Source organism: Caretta caretta, chromosome 9, assembly GCF_965140235.1.
Source record: "Caretta caretta isolate rCarCar2 chromosome 9, rCarCar1.hap1, whole genome shotgun sequence".
Taxonomy (NCBI): domain Eukaryota; kingdom Metazoa; phylum Chordata; order Testudines; family Cheloniidae; genus Caretta; species Caretta caretta.
In genome coordinates, this window is record NC_134214.1 from 103322517 (window position 1) to 103339882 (window position 17366).

General features: G+C 48.7%; 1 protein-coding gene across 8 annotated transcripts in view; it reads left to right on the forward strand.

Moving 5' to 3' along the window:
• Positions 1-17366, forward strand: part of NONO (non-POU domain containing octamer binding) — an 89218-nt gene that overhangs the window by 39757 nt on the left and 32095 nt on the right. For 2 of the 8 annotated variants that reach the window (XM_075132628.1, XM_075132632.1), the window contains exons 11-14: positions 1456-1551; positions 2115-2161; positions 2726-2866; positions 3653-3825. In XM_075132628.1, the coding sequence (XP_074988729.1) occupies positions 1456-1551; positions 2115-2161; positions 2726-2866; positions 3653-3825 (457 nt within the window). Of the gene's footprint in view, positions 1-1455; positions 1552-2114; positions 2374-2725; positions 2931-3652; positions 3826-5037; positions 5127-14612; positions 14663-15858; positions 16018-16721; positions 17324-17366 lie in introns of those variants that run through there. The other 6 variants (XM_075132629.1, XM_075132636.1, XM_075132631.1 and 3 more) reach the window with 6 other exon arrangements.

A 17366-nucleotide genomic window follows, 5' to 3' on the forward strand; every position in this document is an offset into this window, starting at 1 on the left:
GACACCCCTTTACCCACACTTCCACTATCCACTTTACCCACTGCATCCCTGCACACACATCCATTGTCCTGCTACCTCTTTGTACAACACTGCTCTCCCCTGATACTCTTTAAATACATCCCCACTCCCCCTTCTGCCTGGATCCTCTACTGCACAGCTCTTCACTACCCTGATACCCCTGCCCCCCCATCTGCCCACACGCCCACTGCTCCATCTTCACATACACAAACACACACTACCCCTCTTCTACAATACCCCCTGCACTGAGACACGCTACCCATCCTCTGCCCTGCTACACCCTGTACACATACCCACTACCCCCCTCTTCCCCACTACACCCCATACACACTCCTGCTACCCACCCTCTGCCCCGCTACACCCCGTACACGCTCCTGCTACCCACCCTCTGCCTCGCTACACCCCATACACGCTCCTGCTACCCACCCTCTGCCCCGCTACACCCCGTACATGCTCCTGCTACCCACCCTCTGCCCCGCTACACCCCGTACACGCTCCTGCTACCCACCCTCTGCCCCGCTAGATCACATACACACTCCTGCTATGTGCCCTCTGCCCTGCTGCACCCCGTATACACTCCCAATATCCACCCTCTGCCCCACTACACCCCGTATACACTCTCACTACCGCCCTGTGCCCCGATACCTCCACACACACCCTCTGCCCTGGTACGCTGTTACACACACCCACGGCCCCAGCACCATCTGCATGCACTCCGAGCCCAAAGCTGCACCAGGGAAGTGCAGCACCCCTTAGCAATCCCAAGTTGTGCCCCTGGCTACTTCTCTGCCCACTACTGCTTCCTGATCCATTCCGTTGCAGCTGAGGCAGGACTCAGCTGCTGCCAACAATGCTGAGGTGCCATGCCACTCAGACCCGGGTCAGTGGGGCAGACCGGCTCCCCCATCCAGGCCTTCTCCCACCAGCCCTGTGCCCCACTCCAACCTGCCTAGTAGCCTCAGTCCATATGCCCTCCACAGCCTCTGCGTCCCACAGCCTCCGCAATTCTTTCCCACCACCCAGTAGCTCCCCCTACCTCTGTGTTCCCTCCAGCCGCCCTACATGCCCTCCAGCCTCTGTGCCCACAGCCCCCTCATATCTCCACAGTCCCTGTGCTCCCCACAACCTTCCATACTCCACAGCCCTTGTCCTACCCCAGCACCCACAATAGCCTCCTTCACAGCCCCCACAAACTTCCCAATCCCTATGTCCCTGACTCGAATCCCTCTTTCAAATCTGCACCTGGTCCTCCACCCCAAATACCCAGATATCTCAGAGTTGCTGTTTGCTTCCCAAAGGTACAAAGAAAACTTGATCAATATGGTTCTTCAGCAGGCTGGCCTCTTAAGCCTGTTGCTTCTGCTCTCTGCTGCCTGCCCTGCTCTCTGCATCACTGAGCTGGTAGTGGGTTGATTTGCAGCCTGGTTCCTGCTCTAGGGTCCAGCGTGGTCCAGTTTGCTGAGATGTCTGCAGACACAGCCAAGTCCCACCCACTGGTACAAGCACTGGTTCACCTCACTGCAGGGGCAGCAGGTGAGTCTGGGAGCTGGGGCCTGTCCTCTGCAAGGGGCGGAGGGCATTGGTAGGTAGAATCATTTGGGAGCATATCTGGGTTCCTCAGAAGGGCAAGATACCAGGCTGGGGAGAAGGGGAGCCCTGACCCAAATGCATGGATAGGGCCCCCACAGGAAGAGCGGTGAGGCCTGGAAGGCAGCAGGAGTTGAACCTGAATCCCTGAAATAAGGCAGAACCACAGTTCAGGAGCAAGTTAAAACTTATCGGGGGGAGGAATTCTAGCTCAGAGGACACCTGCAATCCTGGGCCTCTCAGCTGTGGGAAGAGGAGACTTACAACCTCCAGCACCTGGCACTGAGGTACCCTGGGGCTTTGCCCTGGGTGGGGCGGTGTATGTGTGAAGAACTGGTCCTGAGGTAGCTTGGGGGTTTGCCCTAGGAGGGTTAAGGGGACACTGAGGTACCTGGGGGCTTTGCCCCAGGGGCTGGGGGTGAAGGACTGGCATTGAGGTGCTCTGAGGCTTTGCCCCTGGAGCAGAGGCAAAGGGGGGCACTGAGGTGACTGTGGGTTTGTCTCTGCAGGCGGGGTGGCATGCGTGGTTAGTGGGCAGCCCTTTGACACAATCAAGGTGAAGATGCAGACCTTCCCCACCATGTACCGGGGTTTCTTTGACTGCTCAGTCCGGACATACCAGCAGGAAGGGCTGCCCGGGCTGTACCAGGGCACCGCCCCAGCCCTGCTCGCTAACGTGGCAGAGAACGCAGTGCTGTTCGCTTGCTATGGCTTCTGTCAGCAGCTGGTGAGGCAGCTGTTTGGACTGAGCAGTGTGCTGGAGCTGAGGTATGGCCTGGCCCTGCAGGCGTGTGGCATAGGGACACCTCAGGGGGCGGAGCAGCGTGGCAAGGCTGCTGTAAGCCCCATTGGGGGGCTCAGGTTGGGGGCACTTGGGGCAGCATTTAGGGTGATGCCATTTTGGGAAGCTGAGTCGCCCATGTTTTCCATCTGTGACGGCCCAAGAGAAGGCTGTGGGGATGTCCCTGAGCAAAGGGATAGTCAGGGTTGGGGAGGCAGGTCACATTCCTCTTCTAGGGTAGTGGTGATGAGGGCCTCTGCTTGGCCCTCTGCAGAGCCTGGGCCTGTGCGGGGCGAGCTTCAGCTCTAACATTTGTGTTCTTGGGCCCTGTGGTGCCAGCAACCTGCAGAGTGCGCTTGCCGGCTCGTTCTCTTCTGTGTTTTCCTCTATGGTGCTGTGCCCTGCGGAGCTGGTGAAATGCCGCATGCAGGCCTTACCTGAGATGAAGGTCACGGGGCGAACAGCACTGGCATGTCACAGGTACATCGCAGCCCCTTGGGAAGCAGGCCAGGCTTTGGTGAATTACACACAGCCCTGGTGGAAGGTTTGTGAGTGAGGCAGCAGGTCTGAATTCCCCTCTTGCCCAGGAAGATGAGGGTGTCACACTGCCCAGCTGACTAGAACTGACTTGGTGCTAAACCCAGGCATTGCAAACGTTCTTTGTGCTTACTGGGTGGGGCCCTGCAGCTTCCTTCTGTCCCTCCTGGCCATACTGCCTGCCTGTGGGTCTGCATGCCACAGCATACCCGAAACCTTCCTCTATCACAACCAAACATCCTCCTCTCCTTCCTGGCCACTGTATTGTGGCTGAGCTGGCAGCCAACATCTCTCCCGTGGCACAGTGCAGATCATTGCTGCTGTGGTTGCCAGGCTACCCAGCTCTCCTGTTTTTGTGCCTATGTCCCAAATTAATCCCAGGTTTCCAATGGACAATTTGTGGAGAACATTTGCAAATGAGGGAACAAGGGAGGTCAGTGGATGATACTCCAGAGCCCACTCTGATACATGAGTTTAAACCAAGTCTCCCCTACTCCTTTCTCCGTTCCCCCTCAAATTCTGCCTCTAGCAGGAATGCTGGAATGTGACCAGTTTGGCCTGGAAAACGAATCTGGGATTCAGTCTCAGTTAGAATGTGGGGTAATATGGCATGGCTCTAGGTTGACTGATCATCCTGGGTTGGTAAAGGTAATGCTAAGTGTCGTTATGTTTTCATTTCTGGCCCTTATGGTCCGAGTTTGGGTACATTGCCTGTGTTCTCTCTTGCAGCTCTACCTGGGCTACTGTGAAAAATATCTTTCAATCTGAGGGCCTGCTGGGATTTTTCCAGGGCCTGACCAGTACTTGGCTACGGGAGGTGCCTGGCTACTTCTTCTTCTTTGGTGGCTATGAAGTCAGTAGAAGCTTTTTCACCCAGGCTGGCCAGTGCAAGGAGGATCTGGGTGAGTAGAGCTGGATGTGGGCAATATAAAGGGAGTTTCGGCATCGTGGCCTTTGCAGAGGAGTGGTGAGGAATTGTGTCATTTTGAGCAAGGCCAGAACTAGGATCTGGTTGTTTTCACAATGAAGTAGTGACCAGTATCGATACAGCTCTGACCACTCCAGTGGGGGTGGTGTGCTGTGGAGGTATGAGCTTCAGACTGGTGACAGAAGCAGAAACATTTTATGTAGAATGGACAAGGGGAGACCCTGGTACTAGTAGATGGACACCAAATCAATTTGAAGGAGGGGATGGGGAACTTCAGAAGCAACCCATACATGTCACAATCCCAGGCTCCAACCTTCCTGGAAGATTTTAACTCCCCAGTTTTTTATTTATAACATTGCCCCTTAGCCCAAGCAGGTTCTTGCCAAGTTTTTTCATTAGGAGAAGAAATTGATTATACAAGTCAGGGATTTCTTTGGTGCAAACCTGTTTATTTACAACGATTGCCCCGAAAGTCCTATTTCCCAGAATACCATAGGAACAAACAATACGTGGGACTTTCCTTGCCCAGAAACCCAGTCCTGCTTCTCCAGCTCTTTCTCTGCTCCCTCTCTGGGTCATATTAACAGTGTTTCTCTGGCTTTCTCCTGACGACACTCACAGCTCCACCAATCAATGGCACAATCTCTGTATTTTCAATCAGTCCAAGAGAAACCCCTCTTACTTTCCCTGAGCTAGTTCTTGTTCAGGACTTCCTACATGGGCCAGCACCTTGGCTGGTGGCATTCAATACATAAAAGGTTTTTACAAGGAGGAGGGAGAAGAATTGTTCTTCTTAACCTCTGAGGCTAGGACAAGAAGCAATGGGCTTAAATTGCAGCAAGGGAGGTTTAGGTTGGACATTAGGAAAAACTTCCTAACTGTCAGAGTGGTTAAGCACTGGAATAAATTGCCTAGGGAGATTGTGGAATCTCCACCATTGGGGATTTTTAAGAGCAGGTTGGACAAAGACCTGTCAGGGATGGTCTAGACAATCCTTAGTCCTGCCATGAGTGCAGGGGACTGGACTAGATAACCTCTCAAGGTCCCTTCCAGTCCGATGATTCTATGATTCTTTTGTTCCAGCTATCTTACTCCACAAAGGAGCTTAATTGCTTCTCCCATTTAGCCTGAATGAAAGGTAGCTAGCACATTAATCAGGTTCAGCAATGTCTATGATTGCCCACAGATCAAACATGCTGGCCAGCAGCCCCCATAGCCCTCCAGCACACCACTCCATCTCAGGCCTGGTCTGCACTGTGAAAAATCCAAGATGGGAGACCCAAATTCAGATCCCTGCTCTACCTCAGGCTGAGGGGGGACTTGAACCCAGGTCTCCCACAGCCCAGGTAAGTGCCCTAGCTCAGTGGTTCTCAACCAGGGGCACACGTACCCCTGGAGGTATACAGAGTTCTGCCGAGGTTACATCAGCTCACCCAGATATTTGCCTACTTGTACAACAGGCAACATAAAAAGCATTAGTGAAGTCAGTACAACCTAAAATTTCATACAGACAATGAATTGTTTGTACTGCTCTATGCTATACACTGAAATGTAAGCACAAGATTTATATCCCAGTTGATGTATTTTATAATTATAGGGTTAGAAATGAGAAAGCAGTAATCTTTCAGTAATACTGTGCTGTGACACTTTTGTATTTTTAGGTCTGATTTTGTACGCAGGTAGTTTTTGAGTGAGGTGAAACTTGGGGGTACGCAAGATAGATCTGACTCCTGAAGGGGCACAGCAGCCTGGGAAGGCTGAGAGCCCCTGCTCAAACCAACCGGTTAAAAGATATCATGGAGGCAGCAGTAGTGGCTGCTGATGATGATTGTGAATCTAGCCCTTTAAAAATGCCCAGAAACAAAATGTTTAGATTTTCCAGACCTGCTGAGAACCAAACTCAATTACTCACCCAGCTGTACTGGGGACCCCAAATCCAGTGAAGGATTCATTTACTAGAACTTCTGCTACTGTTACAGCCTCTTGGGTTCCTTATTGGATAAACTTCACGGCACTTTGTAAAGCAGCTGGGCAGCTGACCTGTTCTGCACAGCCTCAATTTTCCTTTGGTCAGTGGAAATACCTCCTCACTGTCTGTGTGTGCTGGTTAGGTTACCTTTTTGGAACAACTCACATTTTTTTGGGTTCAGTTTCAGATTGGCAGCTTTAAGCTTATCACAGACCATTTGTAGATGTGCGGGTTTCTATTCAAAGGTCTTTCCATATACCGAGATATCATTTAGGTATAACACGCATTTTGAGAGAGGCATGCCATGCAGTACCTTCTCCATAAGCTTCTCAAACATGGCTGATGCATTACACAAGCTGAAAGCCATCACTTTAAATTGCCACGGGTCCTGTTCTGTTCTGAAAACAGTCTTTTCCCTGTCCTTTGGTTTCACTTGCCAATACTCATTTTTAAAATCCAGTGGGGAAAAACAGACTGAATTTGCTGCAGCATACTATCACCTATTTGTGGCAATGGGTAAGAATCCTTCAAAGTGACTTAATTTAGTTTTCTGTAGTCCACATAGAATGTGATGCTGCCATCTTTTTTCTTAACCAGAACCATGAGTGAGGCCCAAGGACTGGTCGAAGGCTCAATTATGTCTTTGTGATACATTTCCTTAATGATCTACAAAGCCTCCCCATGCTAATTTCCCCCTACTGTTACTCACACCTTCCTGTCAACTGTTTGAAATGGGCCATCCTGATTATCACTACAAACGGTTTTTTTCTCCTGCTGATAATAGCCAACCTTAATCGATTGATCTCATTAAGAGTTGGTATGGCAACCCCCAATTTTTCATGTTCTCTGTATATCTATATATCTTCCTACTGTATTTTCCACTGCATGCATCTGATGAAGTGGGCTTTAGCCCACAAAAGCTCATGCTCAAATAAATTTGTTAGTCTCTAAGGTGCCACAAGTACTCCCAGCTTTTTTTCCTGATACAGACTAACACGACTACCACTCTGAAACCTCTTCTCTCTTAGCAACTGATAGGTGGCTGTTTAATGCGTGAGTTTTCCCCAGTATCAATCTTGTGCTGGACCAGTGCAGTATAATCTCTGCCTTTGATGGAACTGGAGAATAACCTCTGATTTCTAACCAAAAAGTGTCTTAGATCATTCTGCTGCTTCTCCTTCAAATCTGAGGTACTGCATTGGAACAAGTCCAGTCAAAATTCTGGGAATTTACCTTTATTTCCTTCCCCTTGTAGTTTTCTTCTACAGTCACATTTACTAGATCTGCTGGTTCCCATTTTGCAACAATGGTTCCCTTTTTTACTTTTTTTCAGAAGCATTTGGCAAATGAACAGGAATCCATTCGTGCTTCAGATCCACAATAACTTTAGCAGCTAAAATTTCCCCCAAGACCATAGGTCTTAATGCAGGTCTCAACCAAACCCCATCTTTTCCTTGCTGGAATGCTACCACAGCATGTAGCTGTTGTTATGGTTTCTGACCCCCTGGAGGCAGAACAATTTGTTCACTGCAAACCAATTGCCTATAAACAATTTTTAAAATCTGGGCCACCTCTTTGAAGGGAATTTCCAGACTGAATTTGTAGGACTCCTTTCCTGTCATTGATTCCAGCAGTTGGACATAATAAAATCCAAAACAACTCGCTCATTGACTAGCTCAGCTACCCAACATCTTGCTCAAATTGCAGAGGTTCAGTTTTCAAACCTAGTTTTCCCCATTTTTGGACAACTGCATGTTCCCATCACTGTCTCCATTTGAGATCAGTTTTTGGTTCCCTATTTCCTAACATTACTAGCTTGTCTAGTCTAATAACTTATGTGTGAGCCACTGTCCGCTATTCTTGTGCATTTCACAGATCCTATTACATACTCAATAGCCATACTCCTATTATGGTTGTTCAGCTGCCCAGATCTAATCAAAAACTGTGGGAGTAGTTCTTGTTCCTCCAAGGTTTGCACTTTCAGGTTGGTGTCCCACATTTCCCAAACTGGGTAAGGGACTTTCATTAGGTTCTCGGGATGCTCTGACCTGGGCTGCCTTAAATTTATAATAACCCTTCCTTTTGTAGCCAATTTTTTCACAGTACCAGCATTTAACTGAATGGCTTCCCTTATTTTTTGCATCCTTGCCAATTTCCTTTCTTTTATAAACCACATTAAGCATTTTTTTTCAAAAAAAGAAAAGGAGTACTTGTGGCACCTTAGAGACTAACCAATTTATTTGAGCATAAGCTTTCGTGAGCTACAGCTCACTTCATCGGATGCATACTTTCATGCTTTGTGTGTATAAAACGATCTTCTACACCTTCCACAGTATGCATCCGATGAAGTGAGCTGTAGCTCACAAAAGCTTATGCTCAAATAAATTGGTTAGTCTCTAAGGTGCCACAAGTACTCCTTTTCTTTTTGCGAATACAGACTAACACGGCTGTTACTCTGAAACCTGTCATTTTTTTTCAGTTGTTGGATCATGTCATGAACCACATTAGAATCCTCTTTTCCATCATGCATATTAGACACAAAGCTGTACTTATAGGGTTCCTGGTGATCAGCTTCCATCCTCCTCACTAATGTCTGCTTCCTCTTCTGGTGGGCTGCTGCAAGGAAAGAGTCAAGTTCAGAGGCAAATTCCACAGCCTCTCAGAGTGACCTTGGCCTTCTTTCACTGATCTTAATCTGCAAATCCACGTCCATCTGAGCATCTATAACTTGGTGCATTCCTAATGTATTCTAGAAGTCCTCCTGGCATCTAGATATGCCAGGAACACAAATCTCCTTACATGTGGTCTCTTTCCCCCACACTCCTTTTAGCTCTTAGCTGTGCCTGGCTAGCTCCGATTGATGACTAGCTCCAAACTTCATGTCAAGGGCTTGCACCAGATACAGATAACTCAGTTTCTTTTCTGGGAGTGAATCCTGCAGCGCCATCAGAGCTGGGCCATTCCAGTTAGCTGCTAGAAACCACCTCTCTGTTCATCTCACTAGCCATTCATTGGGGCTGTGAAATTGAACTGAGCTACGTAAGCCTCCCAGGGAGTTTTCCCCTCACAGATAGTGGGATTTTGTACCACTTGAGTTGGAACAATCCAACCTCTCCTGTCTGGGCCTGTGTGGGCTACAAACAGGATCGAGAACTGTTGTAAATATCCTGTCTTTCTCAAGTTCTCTGGCTGGCCTGATTCCTTGCCTTGGCTTTTCCTGTGGCTTTTGACCCTTTGATTTCTTGATGAAGCTAATCTTTTAGCTCCTAAAGTCCTCAGTGCTGCTTATCAGTGTTAGCAAGTTCTAAGTTGGCCAAAGCTTTCCTGACCTTCCCTGGTTCCTGGAACACCCTCTCCTCTTTCTCCTCTTGCTGGTCACATCCTGGATCCACGTTGCCAGTCCAGACTGAGAGTTTCTGTAGTTGGGCTGCCAAATTGCCAGGATACTTTGTAGCTGCTGCCCTGATGAACATTTTATCTCCAGCAGCAGGTCATCTCTCAGTCATTGCTAGGCAACCTCCAGATGTCAATTTAATTCCTTTCACTAAATCTCCAGCTCCTATTTTAAATTCTTTTGAGACGTCTTCAGCTCTTGTTGTAAATCTTGTTTTAATTCCTTTTGGCCATCTCTGATTTCTGCAAGCACCTCCATTATTTGTTCCATCTTGGTTCCACAGTAATACCAACTTATAATTTCTCTCCTTGGAAACTCTATCCCAGTTCTAACACCAATGTTGCCTATTTGACCAAGTGGTTAGCCAATATTTGTGGCCTTGCTGAGTTGTTTCCATTTGAAGGATAAATTGATTATGTGAGTCAGGTACTTCTTCAGTTCAGTCCTCTTTATTTACAGAGAATGTCCACAATGTCTGGTTTTCCTGAACACAGTAGGAACAAAAAACAAGAGGCAGTTGCCTTGTTGAGCAGTCCATGCCTGCTTTCCAGACAGTCCTGTGTCTCAAGGAGCTCTGTTTCTGCTCCCTGTCAGGGCCACACTACCAGTGCTCCTCTGGCTTTCTCTAGGCTTTCTGCTGCTTTCTGACACATGCAGCTCCACCAATCTCTTATTCTCCATGAGTTAGTTTTTGCTCAGGCTTTCCCATGCAGGCCAGCACTTTGAGCGGTGGCTTCTATTGATTCAGCTATCTAACTCCATAAAGGAGTTTAATTATTTCTTCCATTTAGCCTGAATAAAAGGCAACCAAAACATCCATCAGCTTCATCAATGTCTAGGATTGCCCATAAATCAAAGACACACTTGCTGGCAGCCACCAACACCCTCCAGCACAACAATAACTTGTATTACAGTAGTGCCTAAGGGTTCCTTTCAGGATCCTGGCCCCATTTTGCAAAGTATTGAACAAAAAAATTAAAAAGAACTACTCCAAACAGTTTATAATCTAAGTTACAACCAGGGTAAACAAGTACAGCAAAGTACAAAGCAGCCAGGACTTTCCTGACTTTGCTGGTGAAAACTTCTTGTTAGAGACAGTAGAAGAAATGTTGTGGTTACAGGATTATTTTGATGTTACTTTGTATCCCATGGCTAGTACTATATTTTAGGGTTCTTTTCCGTTAGCTCAGGTACTAGCTTCTTAATGTCCACACGTAATGTAAATCTTTCATTTTATTAATGATGTGCTCAAAGAAAAAAGTTTACAAAATCAGCTCAGTCTCTTACACCTTTCTTACATGATGAGGATGACATTGTTAAGTTTATGATGGTAGTATGCATACGGTCATGAAAACAGTGTCAAACAGATTGCAAACAATATGCTTTCAGCTTGCTTACAAAGCTCTGGTTTTGTTACATCAATTTTCTCCTAACCATAAACAGACACAGAAAGAGAAAAGGCAGAAGAGGAGGGAAAAGGAAAGAGATGCTTTGATATGATCAGATGCAGGTGTGAAGTTGTAGAGTGGTTACCTCAGGCCAGAGCTGGCACCTCTGTCAGGCAGGCAGGAACACCCTTGTCCACCAACATTCAGTCAGGCTAAAGATTGGGGAGCGGGAGGCAGGGTCAGTTTGATAGGGGAAGTTTCTTCCTCTCCCACATCAGGATCAACAATCAAACAAGCAGGGAGGGACCATATTCAGCACAGCTGGGTACATTGTCAAACCCCAGAGACACAAGAGCCTGAGCCTCATAGGGCCTGACATCCACTAGTTCTGCAACTTAGAGTGGAAAATAAGAAAAGAGACAGACACAAACACAAGTCAACAAAAGCCATCTTCCCTTGGATTCTTTTGGGTTTTAGGTCCCACCCTCATACATAGTTTGCCATCAAGGCAACCCTGCAGGATTCCAGGAGTCCTTTTACCCAAAATGCTCACAACATTAGGGCCTTGTCTGGAAAATGTTTGTGTGGTGCAGTCCAAACACTCCTTGTCTGTGACTAGTCTGTGCACCTATAAAAAAAATCCTGGTTCCCAAACCAGGCCAGGCAAGTCCTCCATGTGTATCAGGTTCTCTCAGCATGACTGTGCCTGAGGAAATGAAGCTTCTCCAGATTCCAGGACCTTGACCATAGCTTTAATCCACTATAGTCTCTCCTGAAATCAGGCTCTGGCAGTGGGCAGGTTCCATTGTCATGACAGATGTCACCATGGAGAAGCTATTTTTGGTTTGGTATGTACCAGGTTAGAGGAGATGGTTGGTATTCTGAAAGTTCTAGGTATTCTCAGTGCTAGTGATCACAAACTTCCAGAATTACTGAGCCATACCAACTCTGACCATGATCTTATTAGCCCTCCCGAGCTAGGTTGTATTGCTTGGAGATTGACCACTCCAGGGTAATCCAGGGGATGTTCTTTCTTCTGAGTCGGTTCTGAACCAATCAGAGCCCCAGTATGTTGGTTAGTGGCACTGTGGTTCCCATCTGTATCTAGTTACATTTTTACATGAGGTGTCATCTGACGGATGAGACACCACGGTTCTGATCACTCATCATTCAGTGAAGATCATTTGGCACTTTTTTGGTAAGAATTGGGGTAAGAACCCTAGTGTCCTAACCAAATTCCAAGTCAGTCACTTATATTCTTCTTCGAGTGCTTGCTCATGTTGATTCCATTCTAGATGTGTGCGTGCCCATGTGCGCGGTTGTCGGAGATTTCTGCCTTAGCAGTATCCGTAGGGCCAGCTGTGGCCCCCCCTTGAGTGCCACGCTTATGCATCAGTATGTCAGACACCACTGGCCCTACGCCCTCTCAGTTCCTTCTTACCGCCTGTGCATAGCAAGGGCTAGTGATTTCATCACTTCTGACTTTGAGGCTTAGGGCCTTGTAAATAGTTGTTTATAGTAGTTAGTGTTAAGTAGTTGTTAAGTGTAGTTAGGAGTTAGAAGTTAGAGTCCCAGTTAAGCCCTGCGTGGACTGTAACAGGCCTGTGCCAGTAAGTGACCCCCACAGCTGCCTCAAGTGCTTGGGGGAATCACATGTGAAGGACAAGTGTCGTATTTGTAAAAAGTTTCGACCCAAAAATCAGAAAGAGCAGGATATTCATTTGCGGGATCTTCTCATGGAGGCTTCCCTTAGTCTGGCTTCCGAGCCGTCCCACCAAGACTCACCTAGTACCTCGGCCTCAGTGCACAGCGCACCCCCGTCACTGGGCTCTGCCTGTCACCACTCCCCATCACCGGTGCCCAGAAAGAAAATGAAGAAGCACAGCTCCCTGGCACCAGACAAGAAGGGCTGTGGGACCCTCCAGGGCCAGCCCACCAGATGATTTTAAAGAACCCAAGGCCCTGCTTCGACAAGTGGCTGAGAACGTGGGCCTAGAGGTGGAGGAGATGGCTGAGCAGGTCGACACCTTGTTCAATATCCTCTCAGCCTCTATCCCAGCCCACTCTGCACTACTAGTACGTAATGGGGTTCTGAAAATTGCCAAGGTCGCGTTGTCCATCCTCTCTCCTCCAAAAGGGCCAAAAAGGAGTACTTCATCCTGGTCAAAGGGTTCGAGTACCTTTATACCCACCCACTTCCGGGCTCTCTGGTTGTCTCTGCGGCCAATGAAAAGGACAAGTAGGGCACACCAGCTCAACTCCCCAAAATAAAGAGGCCAAAAGACGACCTTTTGGGGAGAAAAATTTATTCAGCAGCCAACCTGCAATTCCGGGTGGCGAACCATCAGGCCCTCTTGGGCAGGTACAATTTTAACTAATTTTAACTTATGAACCTCCGTAAGTTCAAGGAGTCCCTCCCGCAGGGTTTGGCCCAAGAATTTGGCACCCTGGTGGAGGAGGGCACTGCGGCGGCTAGGTGCTCTCTCCAGATGCTGTGCGACTTGGCGGCTAGGGCGTTTGCGTCGGCGGTGGTCATGAGACGCAGCTCCTGGCTTCAGACCGCCAGCCTGTCCCACGAGATGCAGACCTCGATCCAGGGAATGGTCTAGTTTCGATGGGAACGATTCGATGGGAACGGTCTATTTTTGGAGCAGACTGATGCGAGGCTGTATGGGTTAAAGGACATTAAGGCCACCCTTCGCTTGCTGGGCATGCATACGCCGCAGTCTGCACGGAAGCAGTTCCAGCCAAGGCCGTGGCAGCCTCATCAGGGGTCTGCAAGGAGAAGGGACAGAGACACGACCTTTAGTTGCCGCCACCTTTCCTCCTCCCGCTCACCTGCACAGCCCAGCCTGGTGAATAAGCTTCTGGCCCCCGGCATGCTTCGTTTTGAAGGTGCACTCGAGAGCGACGCCCCAGTCAATTCCCTGGATCCACCTTGTTCTTTCCTCGACCATTTCGTCCCTATCGTTTGGCCTGGTCGCAGTTACCTCAGACCGCTGGTTGCTGGACATAGTATCTCGGGGCTATACCCTGCAATTTTCAGCCCTGTGCTTGGGGGGCTGTGGGCATTGGGGCTGGGGGGGCTGCGCGCTGCCTGCCCACCCTGTGCTTGGGGCCAGGGGCCACGCATTGCCCATCCTGCACTCAGAGGCCGGGGGGTTACGGGGGGGGCCTCCCGCGGTGGAGGGGGGGCAGGTCCTCAGGTGGTGGGGAAGGGGCCGGCTGTGGGCTAGCCTCCCCCAGTTGGCGCTTCACCTGACACCCATGTTCACATATCATTATGCGCTTACCCAGCAAGCTCGAGATGATGCTGGCTTTGGCAGAGCAGTGCCGCAAGCTGCAAGACTGTGAACTCCGAGCCCACCTCCACGGATACTGCTTGTGAGTCACCTCGCATGGAATGACATGAGCAAGCACTCGAAGAAGAAAAAACGGTTACCTACCTTTCCGTAACTGTTGTTCTTTGAGATGTGTTGCTCATGTCCATTCCATCACCTGCCCCTCTGTTGGAGTTGCTGGCAAGGAGGAACTGAGAGGGTGTAGGGCCGGCAGTGCCTGATATACCGATGCATGAGTGTGGCACTCAAGGGGACACTACAGGTGGCGTAACTGCTGCCGCTAAGGCAAAAATCTCCAACGATTGTGCACGTGGACACGCGCACACCTAGAATGGAATGGGCGTGAGCAACACATCTCGAAGAACAACAGTTACGAGAGGTCAGTAACCATTTTTTCTGCTACCCTAAATTGCACTGTATCAAATGGATACAGGAGTTGTCTTTGCTTCCCATCCTTTGCTGAAGGGTTGCTGTGGGCTGTTAAATATCTATGGTCTTCCACCTCAGAGTAGAGGCCTGCAGTGCCCTCCTCCACCATGGGTCCAACAGGACGTGCTGCCATAATAGCGGGAGTGGGTGGGAATAGGAGTGTGTATTGCGGGCTGGAACAGGAGCAGAATTAAAAATTGTCCCACACAGGGCTCTAGCTCAGAGGTCGCTGTGTTTCAGTGCTGGATGTATGGATGACATATATATTCCCATGATGAGTTTGGGCTGCAGATGGTGGAAAGAAGAAAACTGAGAGGAACAAGGTGAATTTGAGGAGTTGTGGAAAGATGTAACTGCTGATTTCCTTGCTTTTTATGGTTTGCACTGATGAGATACACACCTCAAAGCATATTTAATAAATAGGTAGCAATGCTGATAGCTAGTCACAGGGAGAGCGAACTGTGTTGTTACATATTACCACCTTTATACCTCCCCTGGGCGTTGACATGGGCTCCCCTGCCAGATCTGGTAATTGTTGCTCCATCCTGGTGGTTGTTGAAAGCAGCTATAAGAAGCCTCTTGGGGAGTCCAGGAAGAATGAAGCTCTATAAAAGGGGACATGGGAGGAGCGCAGCTTTGCAATGGGGCCAGGAGGGGAAGCAGTGCTGTGAGGGACATGGGGCTGAACTTGTGCGTGGGTCATCAGAGAAGAGCTTCACCCCCACTGCTCTCTTCCCCCTCCTTCTGCCATCCCCAGGCCAAGCCACACACAGCCCTGCTTATCCGCACAGACACTCACTTCCCTTAGGCTTTCCAGTGAGCTGCTGCATGGTATGCCAGAGGAACTATGGGGGGTGAGCAAGGATATGGGGCTAGCCTGGGGGTGATTGAGGAGGTACGGGGGCAGGGTTCTGGGGGTGGCCTGCAAATGGAAGAATTGTCCAGTGGTTCAAGAGGAGGCTGGTTCAGTGATTAAGATGCTACTCTAGGGCTTGGGAGATCTGAGTTCAAATCACTGCTCTGCTGCAGAGTTCCTGTGAGACCCTGAGCAAGTCACTTGGTTTCTCGGGCCCCAATCACCATTGTACAGTGGGGACAATACTTCAGGAGTGTGTGCGGATAATACACTAGTGATTGTGAGGCACTCAGATATGTCGGTGAGGGAGGCCAGACAAGCACCTCAGAGAGATTAGACGTGGGAAGCCCAGTGCCTCTTTGGTGAGACATCAGCACTTACTGGCTCCCTTAGCCCTGTTGCCTCCACTCCCTCTGCCCAAGACAAAAGCTAAACTCCAGACAGGTCTGCTCAGCCTCTAATCATGTAATTCATTTGCCTGGCCTGGTCTGTCCCCCTGAGTCCCAGTACTGCTGGGTGCTTGCACTCATTTTCTCTTACTTTGCTTGCATTTCTCTGGAGGATCTGGGAGATCCCCAATGACTTTCCCCTTTTCCACACTGAGGTCTCTCTCCCTCTGTTGAATTTTAGGTTCTCTTCCCCTAACAGTGAGCGGTGGGATGGGGGGGGCCTGTTTCTGGCTGGCCGTCTATCCCATTGATTCAGTGAAGTCTCGGATACAGGTGCTTTCCATGGCAGGGCGGCAAGATGGCTTCCTGCTCTCCTTTCTTCATATCTTGAGGACAGAAGGTAGGTGACACACAGACAGCTTCATTCACTGAATTCATCTCTAAAGTTAGACATTTTAAAATCAGCAGGTCCAAATAACTTGCATCCAAGAGTTTTGAAAGAGCTGGCTATAGAGTTTTCTGGACCATTAACATTAACATTAATTTTCAAGACTCAAGAAGCTCAATCTGTTTATCTTAAGAAAGAAGTTAAGGGGTGATTTGATTACAGTCTAATAAGTACCTACATGGGGAACAAATATTTGATAATGGGCTCTTCAGTCTAGCAGAGAAAGGTCTAACACTTGGAAGCCGAAGTTAGACAAATTCAGACTGGAAAGAAGGTGTAAATTTTATTAGTTAAACATTGGAACAACTTACCAAGGTGGTGGATTCTTTATCACTGACAATTTTAAATCAAGAGTGGATGTTTCTGTAAAGGATCTGCTCTAAGAATTATTTTTGGGAATTGTCATACAGGAGGTCAGACTAGATGATCACAATGGTCCCTTCTGGCCTTGGAATCTCTGGTTCTCCTAGGGTTCTCGGAAAGGGGCTCTGGACATTTCCCAGGTTCGGTCTCTCCTGCCTGGGAGGGTTTCTCTTGATATCTTGCTCTGGTTGAGAATCTCACCAAGCTGAGGCTGTTGTGGGCTCCGTAGGGGACGTTCTGTTTGTCTGTCACAGGCATGGTGAGCTCACCTGATCGTGGTGTTTGTGTTGTAGGTTTCACAGCTCTTTACTGTGGACTGATGCCCACAGTGATACGCGCACTCCCCTCCAACGGCGCCCTCTTCCTAGCCTATGAAATGACAAGGAAAAAGCTAACTGGCCTGCTTGATAGGACACCCTGAGGTCAGAGGTCAAGGCCTGATTTGGAAGGTGGCATTATAAAGCAACATGAACTAAGTTTGGGACTCCTCTCTGGCTGCTGTGGCCAAACCTTTCTGGGTGGTTCTCAGTGCCTTTGGACTTTTGACACCTCCCAGCCTGGGAAGGTCAGATGTCAGCAGGCACTGAGCAGGCTGGCATTTAAGGAGTAATATTATGTTCACAGGCATTTCAAAGGGATGGGGACAGGGTTCAACACCTGGGCAGTGCAAAATTGATTTCCTTCTTCAGTGGGTTCCCTGTGTGCCTCCTTTCTAAAAGTCTACTCTTTAATCTGCATTTCTGATCAAACCCAAGTGACTTGTGTTTGCTGAAATGGAGCAGAGAAGTAAGCATGCTCCAGCAGGCAATGGTGTCTAATATGATATGTTTGTCTTTATGTACATAGATATAATGAGAATAAAACTTTCCTAGATTTTTGTGGCAATTAATTAAAATCTCTAATCTGGAGAGGGTTTTTCTGTTTTGATGGGGGAGACT